The sequence below is a fragment of the Ovis canadensis genome, chromosome 16 (genome assembly GCF_042477335.2).
Source record: "Ovis canadensis isolate MfBH-ARS-UI-01 breed Bighorn chromosome 16, ARS-UI_OviCan_v2, whole genome shotgun sequence".
NCBI classification, from domain to species: Eukaryota; Metazoa; Chordata; class Mammalia; order Artiodactyla; family Bovidae; genus Ovis; species Ovis canadensis.
Genome location: NC_091260.1, coordinates 75908907 through 75922420, shown reverse-complemented (window position 1 = coordinate 75922420; position 13514 = coordinate 75908907). Strand labels below are relative to the sequence as shown.

Below are 13514 nucleotides of genomic sequence, written 5' to 3'. Positions count from 1 at the left end.
ATCATATTGAATATATCATATTGATTATACCCCAAGGTGATATATTGATTATATATAGAATATATGATATTCATATTGAATAGCATATCATATTGAATATCACATAGAATATCATATCATATTGAATATATCGTATTGATTACACCCCAGGTGCCCGAGATACAGGCTGGAGGTGGTCCAGGAGGAGGCCTGTAAGGGCTGGTCCACAGTGATCTTGTGTGACCGTCACTGCCAGAATAGAGTAATTCCCTCAGTTCCTGTCCTCTTGATGAGAAAGAATTCAGTTGAGAGACACGGAGCAGTTGTAAGGAGCAAGAGTTTTCCTGAGCAAAGCAAACGTATGCGCCTGAGGGAGAGAAGGGAAACCAGACGCCTTCCCTCTACGCGGTAGCGTTGCTTTTGCGGGGTGGAAAATCCCGCCTTACGTTCTGCGTAAGTTGACGACCGGTTGATTGACAGCTGTAGGTTGTGTAACTTCCTCCTTGCCCGCAGGCGCTTAGTCACGAGCACCCAAGTGAAACCCCAGGGGGTTGGGGAGCGGGGGGAGGGCAAACACGCAATGCTGATTTATTACAAATGCGGCATAATGAACGCAGGGTTACTGTGAGTCACCTTTCAGGTGTCGGTGCGCCTGCGCCGGCCTGTGCCGGTGGTTTTATCTTGTTTTGTTCTGATAAGGCTGGAAACTTAACAGTCCTTGACCACAAAAGGGGAAGCTCTCTGGGTGTGTTGTAATCACCTGTGTCTAGGTGGGGAGGGAAAGATGACCACACACCCCCCCCCCCTTCCAGGATGGAGCAGGGACCCACTCATGTCTAACATGAGCAGAAAGGCCCCTTGTGGGGGTGGGGCTGGGCAGAACTGGAGTGGGGCCTTCGTTTGAAGGGTGGGTTGCTCGGGGATAGACTTCCTGGGGTGGCTCAGATGGTAAAGAATACGCCTGCAGTGCAGGAGACCCAGGTTCAAACCCTGGGTGGGGAAGATCCTCTGAAGGAGGGCGTGCAACCCTCTCTTGTATTCTTGCCTGGAGAATCCTATGGCGAGAGGAACCTGTCAACAGTCCATGGGGTTGCACAGTCTACAGTCCATGCGGTTACACATCAGACATGACTGAAGTGTGTTAGCACATCATATGGGGTTGGGGGCTTATGGAGACATAGGAAAGGAAGTGATGCATCCTGGGCTCTGCCTACCTCCTGCTGGTCCCATGGACCCAGCCTTGACTCTTGGGGCAAAGGGTCCTAAGAATGAGCAACAGAAGGTAGATTGTCTTCCTTTAGTCCCTTTTAGGAGGTTTGCCTCTTCCAGTAACAGAAACCCCGACTTGACTGTTGATTAAATAAAGCAAGCATCTGTTTGTCTCAGCTCACTAGAAGTCACCCAACACAGCTGGCCCTGACTCCCTGAGAACATCACAGATCCAGGTTTCTTCCTCTATCCTTTTCTTGACCCAGCATTGCCCCCACACTCTCCACAGCTCCATGCCCCCCCCCCGCCCCTCCCTGTTGACTGGTCACCTCATGAAGAGCTGGGATGCTCACCGGAGTGCCAGCCTCAGATCCGTGTCGCGGACAGGAAGCAGCATCACTGATAACGTGGCCCCCTTTTCTAAACTTAATCACTTTGTTTATTTATGGCTGTACTGGGTCTTTGTTGCTCTGTGTGGGCTTGCTCTGTTTGTAGCAAGTGGGGGCTACCGTCTAGTTGAGGTGTGTGGGCTTCTCATCGCTGGAGCTTCTCTTGCTGCAGAGTGTGGGCTCTGGAGCACGTGGGTGTCAGTAGTTGTAGCTCTAAGGGCTACCCTCTAGTTGAGGTCCCCAGGGTGTAGTTGTCCCTCTGTGTGAGATCTTAGTTCCCAGACCGGGGATTGAACCTGTGTGACTCCTGCATTGGCAGGCGGATTCTTAGCCACTGGACCACCAAGGAAGTCCCAGGGGTCCCTTTGATCAGGGATGCAATGGCCTTCTCTTTGGGGCTCCCTGACTAGTTATAAGGGAGGCTGGGAAAATGGAAGGCAAGATCGCAGGTCAGAGAGGTTAGAACTCTGATCCTCAGTGGGGTGGGGATGTGTGTGGTTCCTCGGGGGACATTTATGGCTGTCACAACTGGTGGAGTGCTAGTGGCATCTAGTGGGCAGAGACCAGGGATGCTGTTTAAAGTCCTGCAGTGATGCACAGGAGAGCCTCCTCCACATATAGTCATCTGGCCCAAATGTCAGTGTTGTTCAGGTGCTCAGTCGCGTCCGACTCTTTGTGACCCCATGGACTGCAGCATGCCAGGCTTCCCTGTCCTTCACCACCTCCCAGAGATCACTCAGACTCATGTCCGTTGAGTCAGTGATGCCATCCAGCCGTCTCATCCTGTCATCCCCTTCATCTGCCTTCAGTCTTTCCCAGCATCAGGGTCTTTTCCAGTGAGTTGGCTCTTCGCATCAGGTGGCCAAAGGATTGGAGTTTCAGCTTCAGCATCAGTCTTTCCAATGAACACCCAGGACTGATTTCCTTTAGGAAGGACTGGTTTGATCTCCTTGCAGTCCAGGGGACTCTCAGTCTTCTCAAACACCACCGTTCAAATAGTTCTTAGGTTTTGAAACTCGGGGTTAGACCAGTGATGGTGGAGTGCCTAGAACTGAGTAGTTGCTGCCTTGAATAAAATAGAGGATCCCGTACAGACAACTCACAGCACCCAACTTGGTAGCAAATGAACTGACTGTCAGGAGCTCAGCTCTTGTCTACACTGCTGAAGCCCTGGGTGAACCAACGGGGGTGGGGGTGAGGGTGAGGATACCAAGAGTCTCCTGGGCAGGAGACTGGTACACTGGCCTTTCAGAGCTGCTCCATACTCTCTCAGAGGTATATGCATAAAATGCTAATCGTCAGTACTTGTCTGTCATGATTTAATGACTGTGTCCAGGCCTTTAATATTACCCTGAATCACAGTGATTTCTTAAGGAAGTGAATCCCTCATTTGTAGCAGTATTCAAGACTCTTGGGCGGCACTACAGTCAGAATGGCCTTTGTTCTTTCGAGTGTTTGTACTTTCCAAGATGATTTTGGAGAGGAAGAGGCACACTCAACTTTTGACAGCTGTTCCTTTAGTTTTCCACTAGCATTTGAAAAATGTCTCTTTCAGGCAGTGTTCATTAAGATTTTAATTTTGCAGTTTGCTCCTTTTCAAGTGACATGCAATTAATTAAGGCTTAATGTGTCATCTATTTTTTGCAATGACATTTTTACTGCCCCCTTTTCATTTGAGTCAGTTTATAAATTGTACTCTAGCTAATGAGTTCCATCCTGATTTCCAGTTTCAAATAATTACCACTCTTCTAATATGGTGATTCTTTAATGTGTCACAGAATTAAGAGTGTTACTGGGTGAACTCAGGTGAGTTGGGTCTGCCTAGGCCATGGGCCATGGGGGCTGCAGGGCAAGGGAGCCACTGAGACCCCTCCTCCTCTATTCAGTGCTTATTCACCAGCCTTCGAGTGTCGGACACTCCAGTCTATGTGGGATGTACATGCAGAAGCCTCTTCCAAGACTGGTCTCTGCAGAGCTTGCAGGCTAGATAACTGCCCTATTTCCCCACATTGTTTTGCCAGTGGAAATATGACTAAGGGGACGTGAAATCTTGAATGATTTTTAATATATGGCTGAGATTGGACCAAGATTAACTGAACAGCAATTCCTTATTAATTTCTCTTTTACTGAAATTTACAAACATTTTGTCAAGTTGAATTGAAGATTAACTTTGCAGTATTAGGAGGGGCAGTTGGTGATATGGGGAGATTTGTGAACGAAGTGACTTGTGTAAGGGAGATGTAGGAGGCAGATTTCTCCAGAAAGACAGAATGGGTGGGAAATATATAATAAGAGAATTATTTTAGGGAGGTTTTTTTTTTTCCCAGTAGTCATGTATGGATGTGAGAGTTGGACCATAAAGAAGGCTGAGCTCCGAAGAATTGATGCTTTGGAACTGTGGTTCTAGAGAAGACTCTTGAGAGCCCCTTGGACTACAAGGAGATCAAACCCATCAATCCTAAAAGAAATCAACCCTGAATATTTATTGGAAGGACTGATGCTGAAGCTGAAGCTTGAATCCTTTGGCCACCTGATGTGAAGAGCTAACTCATTGGAAAAGACCCTGATGCTGGGAAAGATTGAAGGAGGGTGGAGAAGGGGATGACAGAGGATGAGATGGTTGGATGGTGTCACCGACTCAATGGATATGCCTTTGGGCAAACTTTGGGAGACAGTGAAGGATGGGGAAGCCTGGCATGCTACAGTCCATAGAGTTGCAAAGTGTTGGACACGACTGAGCAATTGAACAGCAACAAGTTTTAGGGAAATTGGCATTGGTAAGCCTGGAATCTGCAGGACATGCCAGGATCCTGGAGACTTGGGCAGGAGTGGATGCTACAGTCTTGAGGCTGAATTCTTTCTTCTCCTGAAAACGTCAGCTTTTGTTCTAAGTTCTTCAGCTAGTTGAAGGAGGCTCACCCACATTTTGGGTGCTAATCTCTTTGACCTAAAGTCAAGTGATTGTGGATGCTGATTGCATGTACAAAACACTTTCACAGTACACTTAGATTACGGTGGGATTAAATCCCTGAGCACTAGACCTGGGCTGTGTCGACACAGAAAGTTCACAGAGGAGGAGGCCTCCCTGCAGGGTAGGGGGAAGCGCAGACTATTGTGGGTCAGGACCCAGGTCTGGACGCTTCTCTCTTATCAGCTTTGAGGACTCAGGCAGTGCCCTCAGCGACCATGACTGGCATCCATTGTAACAGACGTTTATTAAATGCATGCCTCCCACCAATCAGAATGATATGTGTTCAGAAAGCAAAAACAACTAAGATGTGCCTCTGTCCTGGAAGCCCATAGTCTGGTAAAGATGACAGACCCGTGACCAGCTAACCTGAAGCACCCAAAGTGAACAAACACACACTTCCTGCAAAAATAAGAATCATAACCTCCAGGAGTGAGATCTTGGAGGAAAAGGAGAGTTGATAGATAAATAGGACAGCAAATGCTTTGCCAGTGATAGTTACTGGTAGTATTTTTAGAACATTCTAGTAGCATCCACCAGGTGTTACAAACCACCTGTCTCTCCATTGCTAGAAAGCCATGAAGTCTTATTTCTATATGAAAAAAAAAAAAATTCCACAATTTAGGTGCTGAGTTTAGGCAGTTTTCTTTATAGGAAAGAGGGGCTTTTCAAGTGGTGCTAGTGGTAAAGAACCCGCATGCCGAGGCAGAAGACCCAGGTTTGATCCCTGGCTTGGGAAGATCCCCTGGAGAAGGGAATGACAAGCCACCCCAGTATTCTTGCCTGGAGGATCCCATGGACAGAGGAGGCTGGCAGACTATGGTCCATGGAGTCACAGAGAGTCAGACACAACTGAGTGACTAAGCACAGCACAAACCATGAAGTCGGGCACTTAAAGGTGGGTTGTGTTATAATAGTAAATGCCGGAGGTGACAGTCAGGTGTGGGTTCATCAGGTGGCCCAGCTCCAAGGCAGAGGCGGTTGTCTCCGTCTTCTGTGTCTTTTGTTTTCTGTCTGTGGAAAGGAAAAGGCCTGCTTGCACCCACCCATTCCTGTTTTCTCTTTCTGGTTTTCAGGGGCGGATGTCCACGCCAGGGACTCCCGCCGGGGGATGTCCTCCCAGGAGTGGGCTACCTACACCGGACGGTTTGAAGCGGTTCGGCTCATCCAGAGGCTACTGGAGCGACCCTGCCCGGAGCAGTTTGGGGAAAAGTACAAGCCAGAGCTGCCACTGGCCCTGGAAGCGGGTCAGAAGCCCGCGGGATCCAAGAGCTGCTTGCAGAAGCTCACGGATTTTGTGCGGTCCACGCTGACCTCCCGCTCGCGCCAAGGCCTGGAGGATGGGGGGGCCCTGGACCACATGGTCAAGATGACCACGAGCCTCTACAGCCCTGCCGTGGCCATCGTCTGCCAGACCGTGTGCCCCGAGAGCCCCCCCTGTGTGGGCAAAAGGCGGCTGGCTGTGCAGGAGATCCTGGCATCGCGAGGGGATCCGGACACGCAAGCCCAGGAAAGGGACAAGGCGGAGGGCCCCGAGCCACAATCCCAGACTTCCCAGGCTGTGGGGGTCTCCAAAGAGGAGGCCCCCAGAGCCGGCCTCGCGTCTTCGCAGCCGCCGGCCGCTCCCCGGAGGGCCAGCCTCCTGCCCCTGCAGCTGTTGCGGCGGAGCAGCGTGCGGCCCGGCGTGACCGTCCCCAAGGTGCGTGTCAGCAAGGCGCCCGCGCCCACCTTCCAGCCCGAGCGGGCGGCCCGGGGCAGCACCAAGGACAGCAGCCACCTGCAGCTGCCCAAGTGGCGGTACAAGGAGGCCAAGGAGGAGAAGCGGAAGGCGGAGGAGGCGGAGAAGCAGCGGCTGGCCGCCGCGCAGAAGGAAAAGCGGACGTCGTCCTGGAGAAAAAGGACGTGAGGGGGGTGTGTCCGGCGCGCGGGGGCGAGGCAGGACGCAGAGCCCGCCGGCCGGGCATGCGAAACTGCCGGGAGCCCTGGGGAAGGCGTCGGGGCGCTGGGTGCGGTCCTCCCTGGAAGTGTGCGACCCCGCCCCGCCCTTGCGTTTTACGCACAACACCTCCCAGGGTGCACAGCCTCCCTTCGCGGCCCAGAAAACGTTCCTGTTTGTTCAGGCTGCACTCAAGAGTGAACTGGGCCAAGCCCTAATTGAATCGCCTGAAACCAGTTCCCCCAGCAATCAGTATTCGTAGTGGGCATTCTACCTAAAACTCGACCACTGAGCCAGCAGAGAAGCCCCCCTTAGAACCTCAGTGCAGAAAAATTTAAGACCAGTTTATCCAAAGGACATTTTCTGTATAGTTTTGTATTTTTCAGTTATGATCAGACTTACAGCACTTGACCAGTGACAAGGCTGTTTGTAAATATTTATGACGGTCTTAATGCATTTGTCTGAAGACCCTTTGTTTAAAATACTGTTTCTAGCAATAATTATTTGTGCTATCTCTATTCTGTTTCACATAGAATTTGTGGCATTCTCCTCCTGTCGGCCCCCTTTTGCTTTTTTTATTGGGGGGCTTTGCCTTTCCATCTCCTTGGGGGTGCTCAAAAGCACCACACGTCCTTATTTGGATTAAGTGATGTGGAAGATTTCTATTGGATAAAGCCATTTGCTTTATGGCAAAATAATCAAGTAAGACAGAGGAGTCAAATTACCTTTAATTTCTGAAGCTCTCTTTTCCATCCAGTGGTAAAAATGAAGAAAGCCCAATTGTCAAAGTATGAGACTGTGTAGAAGAGTGTATGTATTGCTAGAACTCAGCTCATTTTAAGCAAGGGGTTTTAGATAATCTGCATATAAAGTCTTGAACATACTCAAAAATAGAAAAAAAGTGTTTAAGAAAATGGGGGCAACTCTAATAAATTATTACTAGAAGTACAAAATTAAGTTATGTGCTCTTAGACAATTGAATTAAAATATCCTTAAGATGTAAAAAGAGACGCTAAAAGTGTAGAGTTCTGCAAACTACTGACAGGTGGGCCATACATTTTTTGAGAAATAGGGATTAGAGCTGAATGTTAAGCAAACATGTTTTTGGCAAATTCTCCTGGAGTGAGCTGGGTTGCTTCCTCCTCCCGACTCAATTCTGACAGATACCTGGTGTGGAATTTTATTTTTCCTTTGATGAAAGCCCCTGATGTTCAGTTCCTCCTCATGCAGGCTTTGTAGACTTGCCAAGATTCGGGAACTTTGGCAGCACATGGGTGTGGTATGCCCCAGGCCCTGAGCGCTCCGTGGGAGTTTTCTGTCCATACTTGTATCTCCAAAAAGCTGAGAAATGCTAATGAATCTCTGGCTCTCTGGGTTGCAGAGTATCTTTCACATATGCACTACCAACAGCACTTTATTTAAATATTATCCTGCGTATAAGCCATAGATTTAAAATATTGCAGACCAGTGGGAAGCCATTTATTCTGTCTCTGGATTCACAGGGGAAATTGTGCTCCCTGGCCATGTGGTGACGAGTGCCCATCCATCTCGTGATTTGGGCGGCATGGCACTGGCTGTCCCTCCTCCTGCCCCCACCCCCCACTATCAGACACTGAGCATTTTACACTCATCTCTCCAAAACCCTCGATGAACAGACCATCAGGCTGCACCCAGGCTAATGGGAGGCAGATGTGACGATAATCATTCTTTTAAAGTCAGATTTTAGTGGATTCCTCCCTAGTTCCAGAAGGGCCCAAGAAGAATGGCCCAGAGGTCTGGACCCGCTTTGAACATCACTGATGTGGTTGGCTGTGGGTCACCCTTGAGCCTAAGAGTTTGGTTTGGCCAAGTGCCTTTGGATGAGATGAGTGCTGGCCCCCGAGGTGGAGAGAAACACGGCTTGTCTCCCTGATGGGCCAGTAAGACCATGTTTTGTGTTGATATGTTTTGGTTGCTTTGAATGGTTGGCTGCACTTTCCTCCCCAAGGGCTCACCCCTCCCTCTCCTCCAGTGTCGATCAGGGACGGGGGCACCGACGGGCAGTGCACCCCCCCCAGCTCTGTCACCATGTAAGTTCCCTGCTGGCCCTTTTGCCTCCTTATTCTTTCTGTTTTCTGCCTATCTTCTGCTCCAGATTTTGCTAAAATGCCTTGATCGTCCCTGGCGCCACTACTCAGAGGTCTAAAAAGAGCAGAAAGTGGTGGAGTCGTGGGAGATCGACAGTGTCCCTGATGACTTGCCGCATCGTGCCCTCCAGACACTCAAGAGTGAATGGACCGCAGATTTCACCTGCTGCTTTTGTGCAGAATTCCGCCCCACCCACCACCTTTCTGCCATTTAGGGAGGGAGATTTAGCTTGCTCTCCTGACAGATGGGGCTTCCCTGGTGGCTCAGCTGGTAAGGAATCCGCCCGCAATGAGGGAGGCCTGGGTTCGATCCCTGGGTTGGGACGATTCCCCTGGAGAAGGGAATGGCTATTCACTCCAGTATTCTGGCCTGGTGAATTCCATGGACTGTATAGTCCATGGAGTCGCGAAGAGTCAGAAGCGACTTGCAGCTTCACCTGAGAGATCAGAGCACCGCCCTGCTGCACAGAACAAGGAGGATCCGGTGTCTGCTTTGCACTCCTGATGTTTATTAACTGTAAATAGTGAATTTCAACTTGACAGGTACCTTCTCAGGGATTTATATATAAATAGAGTTAGGAGGAAAGGTGAAGTATGTTTTAATACTTTTTAGCATCTGAGTGAGTTGTTATCACACTAGACAGAAGAAATATTTCTAAGATAATGTCAGTGCTGCTTTTTCCCCAGGGCGATGCCTGGGAATCACCCCTCCCATTGAGACTTCTTGATTCTTAGAAACTCGGGACTTTGGCGGCTGAAATGGCTTTGGAGTGGACGTGAAATCACTTCACAGGGCCTCTCAGTTGCCTCTCATGGAAGCGAACCCTTGTATTTAGAAAAAAAAAAAAAACTCAACCTCTGTGTACGAAGAGGTGGCTGTGACAACACAGATGGGCTGCCCATCGATTTTACCTCTAGAACTGGTTCCTCCCCGTCTGATACCTGCGTGTGTGGTGTGAGGACGGTTTTTTCCCTCTGCTCCCGTGAATCACATGTTCTACAGTCAGCCCCGTGCCAGGCTCACTGCTGGGAGAGGGGAGGGAAAAGCTGGAATGACCGCGGTGTTCAGAGACCTTCCATGTCTTTGGCTACACCCGAGGAATGCAATGCACAACATTATGAACCTTTGTGACTTTTTTCTGCTGCGCCTCCCCATGGGCTCCTGGCGGCACCAGAAGCCTCAGAAATAGGCTTGGAAATTGCACTAGGTCGTCATCTCAACTTCCGGCCCTCCTGCGACTCGCTCCTTCTGCGGTGGAGGGTCGAGTTTGTGATGTCACTTGGAAAGTGGGATTTGTGGGTGCGGGGAGGGGGCAGGCCAGTCCAAGCTGCCTCTGCCCACTTCCGTCAGTGGCCAGCTAGGTCTCTGGAAGGTCCACTGAGTGGAGATGAGACTCTGAGACTGAATCCCACGAGGTGGGGCCAGACCACGTCCTGAATTGGATGCAGAGTGTGCGGTCTCCAGGAAGAGTCACAGGTACCCAATTATTATGAAGAGATGCACTCCTGAGGGATGGATGAAGAGCCAAGACTAAGAAGAAGGGCTGATCTGTGACCTACAGCCTCTGGCAGGGGCACAGTTTTCCCCCCTGACCCACACTACATTAAGACAGAAGACCATCTCTGCATCCTTCGTCCCAGCTTGCTCTGCAAAATGAGCCCTAGTCCCAGGCTCACCTGGGACCCTTTGCTATTTCATCTTCTGTCCTGATATCCAATACGATGCAGGTATTCCCTGCAGTGCTGAGATTGATCAGGAACTATTGTAAGCTTCTCGTTGCAACTGTCTTTTGTCAAATGCTGGCACTTTTTAAGTATTTGGGGACATTCTAACATGCCACCCACGCTCATGAGCCCCATGGAGAACTGTTTGGATTCTGCCCTTGGCTATGAGTGCTCGGCTCATGGGACCCCTCATGACTCTGGTCTGTGTGTCTGGTCCTTGCTGTTCTGGGCAGCAGGCTCACACCGAGCCCCTTTCAGTCAGGCCTGGGGGACCATGTCTTCTTGCGAAGGAAAGCGAGATGATCCATCAGGAGCTATTAGACAACAAAGTCCCATTCACCTGGACAACTGGCATTGATACATAAATTGATACATAATTGTGACCATGGTGTGCTGGCGGTGGTGGGGAGGCTGTTGCTATAAAAAACTTGCAACAAAACAGCTCTTCCTGAAACCCTGGTTGCGCTGCCTGCTCCAGCTTGGAGAATTTGTTTCAAACCTCTGGGCAACTCTTGTGTTAGCGGCTCAGGGATGTGCCCTTGAATTCGTGTGTCTTCATTAACACTTAAAATCAGCAGCTAAGAAAAAGTCCACTGGAAATTTTTTTTTTTTTAAGAAATAGAAAAACAAAATCGCCCCATCTCCCAAAACCACCACAACTTGGTTTGATTTAGCTCATTTTTGAGGAACTCAGTTGAATGAGATGGCTGCTGTTCAATCTCTCCTTCCCCTGACCCAGCCTGAAATAAGGCTCTTGTGAAAGGCAAGCCCTGCAGTGGTCTGACGGCTCTCAGCTGCAAGTGGAGGCGTGTGATGTGATGTGAGTGCACGCGCGCACATACACACACACACTGGAAGGAGTTCGGGTTTTGTGCTCACGAAGGGGACTGCCACTATAGCTCCCAGGGAATGTCAGCTATGACCTAGTGTATTTGAGGATGAGACAGCCCAAGACCCCCCACCGGGATCCCTCAAGTGTTTCCAGTGTGGCACAGAACACAACCAGTGTGTCATCACCCAGGTGTCCTTGTTGGACGGTGGTGTTGGCCTGGGCGGCTCCTGGACAAGGTTGTGTAGCCAGGCCTGGGTCCTCTCTGCTGTTGGCTGCGTCCCTGGCACGGAGTGGCAGAATCCAGAGGGGATTCTTGGGGGGAACTCCACCAGGCATGAAGCCCGGGGTCACAGATGGTTCGGTATCAGGCTGACCTGAGAAGCAGAACTGTACCCTGCGGAGGCTCTGAGAATTTCCCGAGTCTGTCCAAGTGTTGAGATGCGCTAACTGATCATTGCTCATGCTGTTTGGTTTTTGAGAGAATCACTTCATGATAATGGGACATTTTTCTCCTACTCTTGAAGAAAATGTGGATGAGAAACTAAATGAACCCAGGCAGGCCCAGCAGTGGCCTGTGCTGATGCTTTATCAGATTTTTGGGAGGTCGCATTGAAGCACTTTAACACCAGTTTCTGAGCAGACGTTCTGGAAGCTGGTTTGGAACCGCATAGCTCTTTCAAAACTGGATGAAAACTAGAAAAGGATGCTAGAAACCTGGCAGTGTTACCAGTAACCCTGTGAACCTTTAGGACATCCCAGGGAATTTGAGTAATAGAGCCCATTGAAACAAACAGGCAAGGCAAATCTCATTGGAATCCTTTTCATTCAAACCCTCGTTCTGCCTGGCACACGCTGGGTGTCTGACGATATGTGTCTTTAACAAGGGTGGTGAAGAATTGCGTGCACTCTGCACAGGGGCCAGGTTTCAGGTTATGTCATGTTGGTATAAGCTTTGTTTTCTGAATGTAAAACTACTTTCATTGTCATTTCTAAAAATCTGGTAGGTTTCTGGATATTGTAAAAATGTTGAATAAGGATATAATTGTGTAAATTTCATAGCGTTTTATTTTGAGGTGAGAGTTTTGTTACGGTTTATAAAAGATATTTTCCTATTTAGACCTCAGGGCTATTTGGGGACCTACAAATAAAGGTGACCCCACCCATTTCAATTCTTGATATCCAAAAGGTTAATCATCTTTAAGTTAGATGGGATATATTTGTTCAGCAGAAAGAATGTGTCTTTCCCTTTACCTTCTAACAAACTCTGTATCTAAAGTTTAAAAAGTATAACAAGATGTGGTCATGTAAAACTGTGGCTACAGAATTAAAAATCACTTGTGAAATAAACAGTCTTATGGTACAACAGTGTTCTATTGGGATAAACTTAAGTGTGTATAAATTAGGAAATGATACTATGATACCAGTATTTTTAATGTTACTCATTTTTATCAAAGTGGGTGTGTACTTCCTTCATCTGACACACTTTAATTTTTCACATTGTATCTCAAAGGTAAGTTTTTTTTACATGTGAAAATAATCTCTTTGCATCCTGCCTCTTCTCAGAAGTGCCCACTGGTAGGGAGGCTTCCTTCAGCCATGTCCCTCTGTATTTATTTACATGATGCTGGGAAAGATTGAGGGCAGGAGGAGAACGGGGAGACAGAGGATGAGATGGTTAAATAACATCACCGACTGAAAGGACATGAATTTCAGCAAACTCCAGGAGATAGTGAAGGACAGGGAAGACTGATGAGCTGCAGTCCATGGGGTTTCAAAGAGTAAAACATGAGCTAGCAACTGAACAACAGCTATATAGAAATAGCAATGTAGTTTTATTTTTATATGTGTTCTTTTATGTAAGTGGTACAGCATAAATGCATTTTAGTTTCTTTTCTTTATCCAAAACACATCCCTGGAAAGCTTTTTAAAGAATTAATTAATTTCATTTTCTTTTAACAGCTAAAAAAGTAATGCACAAAAACAAGAGAAGTCCACCAAATACAATAAAGGATGAAAAATGACTCAAGCTCCCTCAGGGCAGTCCCTCAGACACTTGTGCATCTTTCTAGAAATACACTTACATGGGTGTTTATTTATTAGTTGATTTACAGTGTTGCATTAGTTTCAGGTATACAGCAAAGTGATTCAGATATATATATATATGTGTGTGTGTGTGTGTGTGTATATGTGTGTGTGTATAATTTATATATAAGTATATATTGTTGTTATTGTTCAGTCGCTAAGTCATGTCTGACTGCAACCCCATGGACTGCCAGGCTTCCCTGTCCTTGAGAGTTTGTCCCTCTCCCTGAGAGTTTGCTCAAGCTCATGTCCATCGAGTCAGTGATGC

The 13514-nt window shown here is 48.3% G+C and overlaps 1 protein-coding gene across 2 annotated transcripts in view; it reads left to right on the top strand.

The window, feature by feature from the left end:
- ANKRD33B (ankyrin repeat domain 33B) overlaps nucleotides 1-12527 on the top strand; it is a 101546-nt gene extending 89019 nt beyond the window's left edge. For both annotated transcript variants that reach the window (XM_069556075.1, XM_069556076.1), the window contains one exon: nucleotides 5622-12527. In XM_069556075.1, the coding sequence (XP_069412176.1) occupies nucleotides 5622-6451 (830 nt within the window). In that variant the 3' untranslated portion in view covers nucleotides 6452-12527. The remainder of the gene's footprint in view (nucleotides 1-5621) is intronic.
- The last annotated feature ends 987 nt before the right edge of the window (nucleotides 12528-13514 follow it).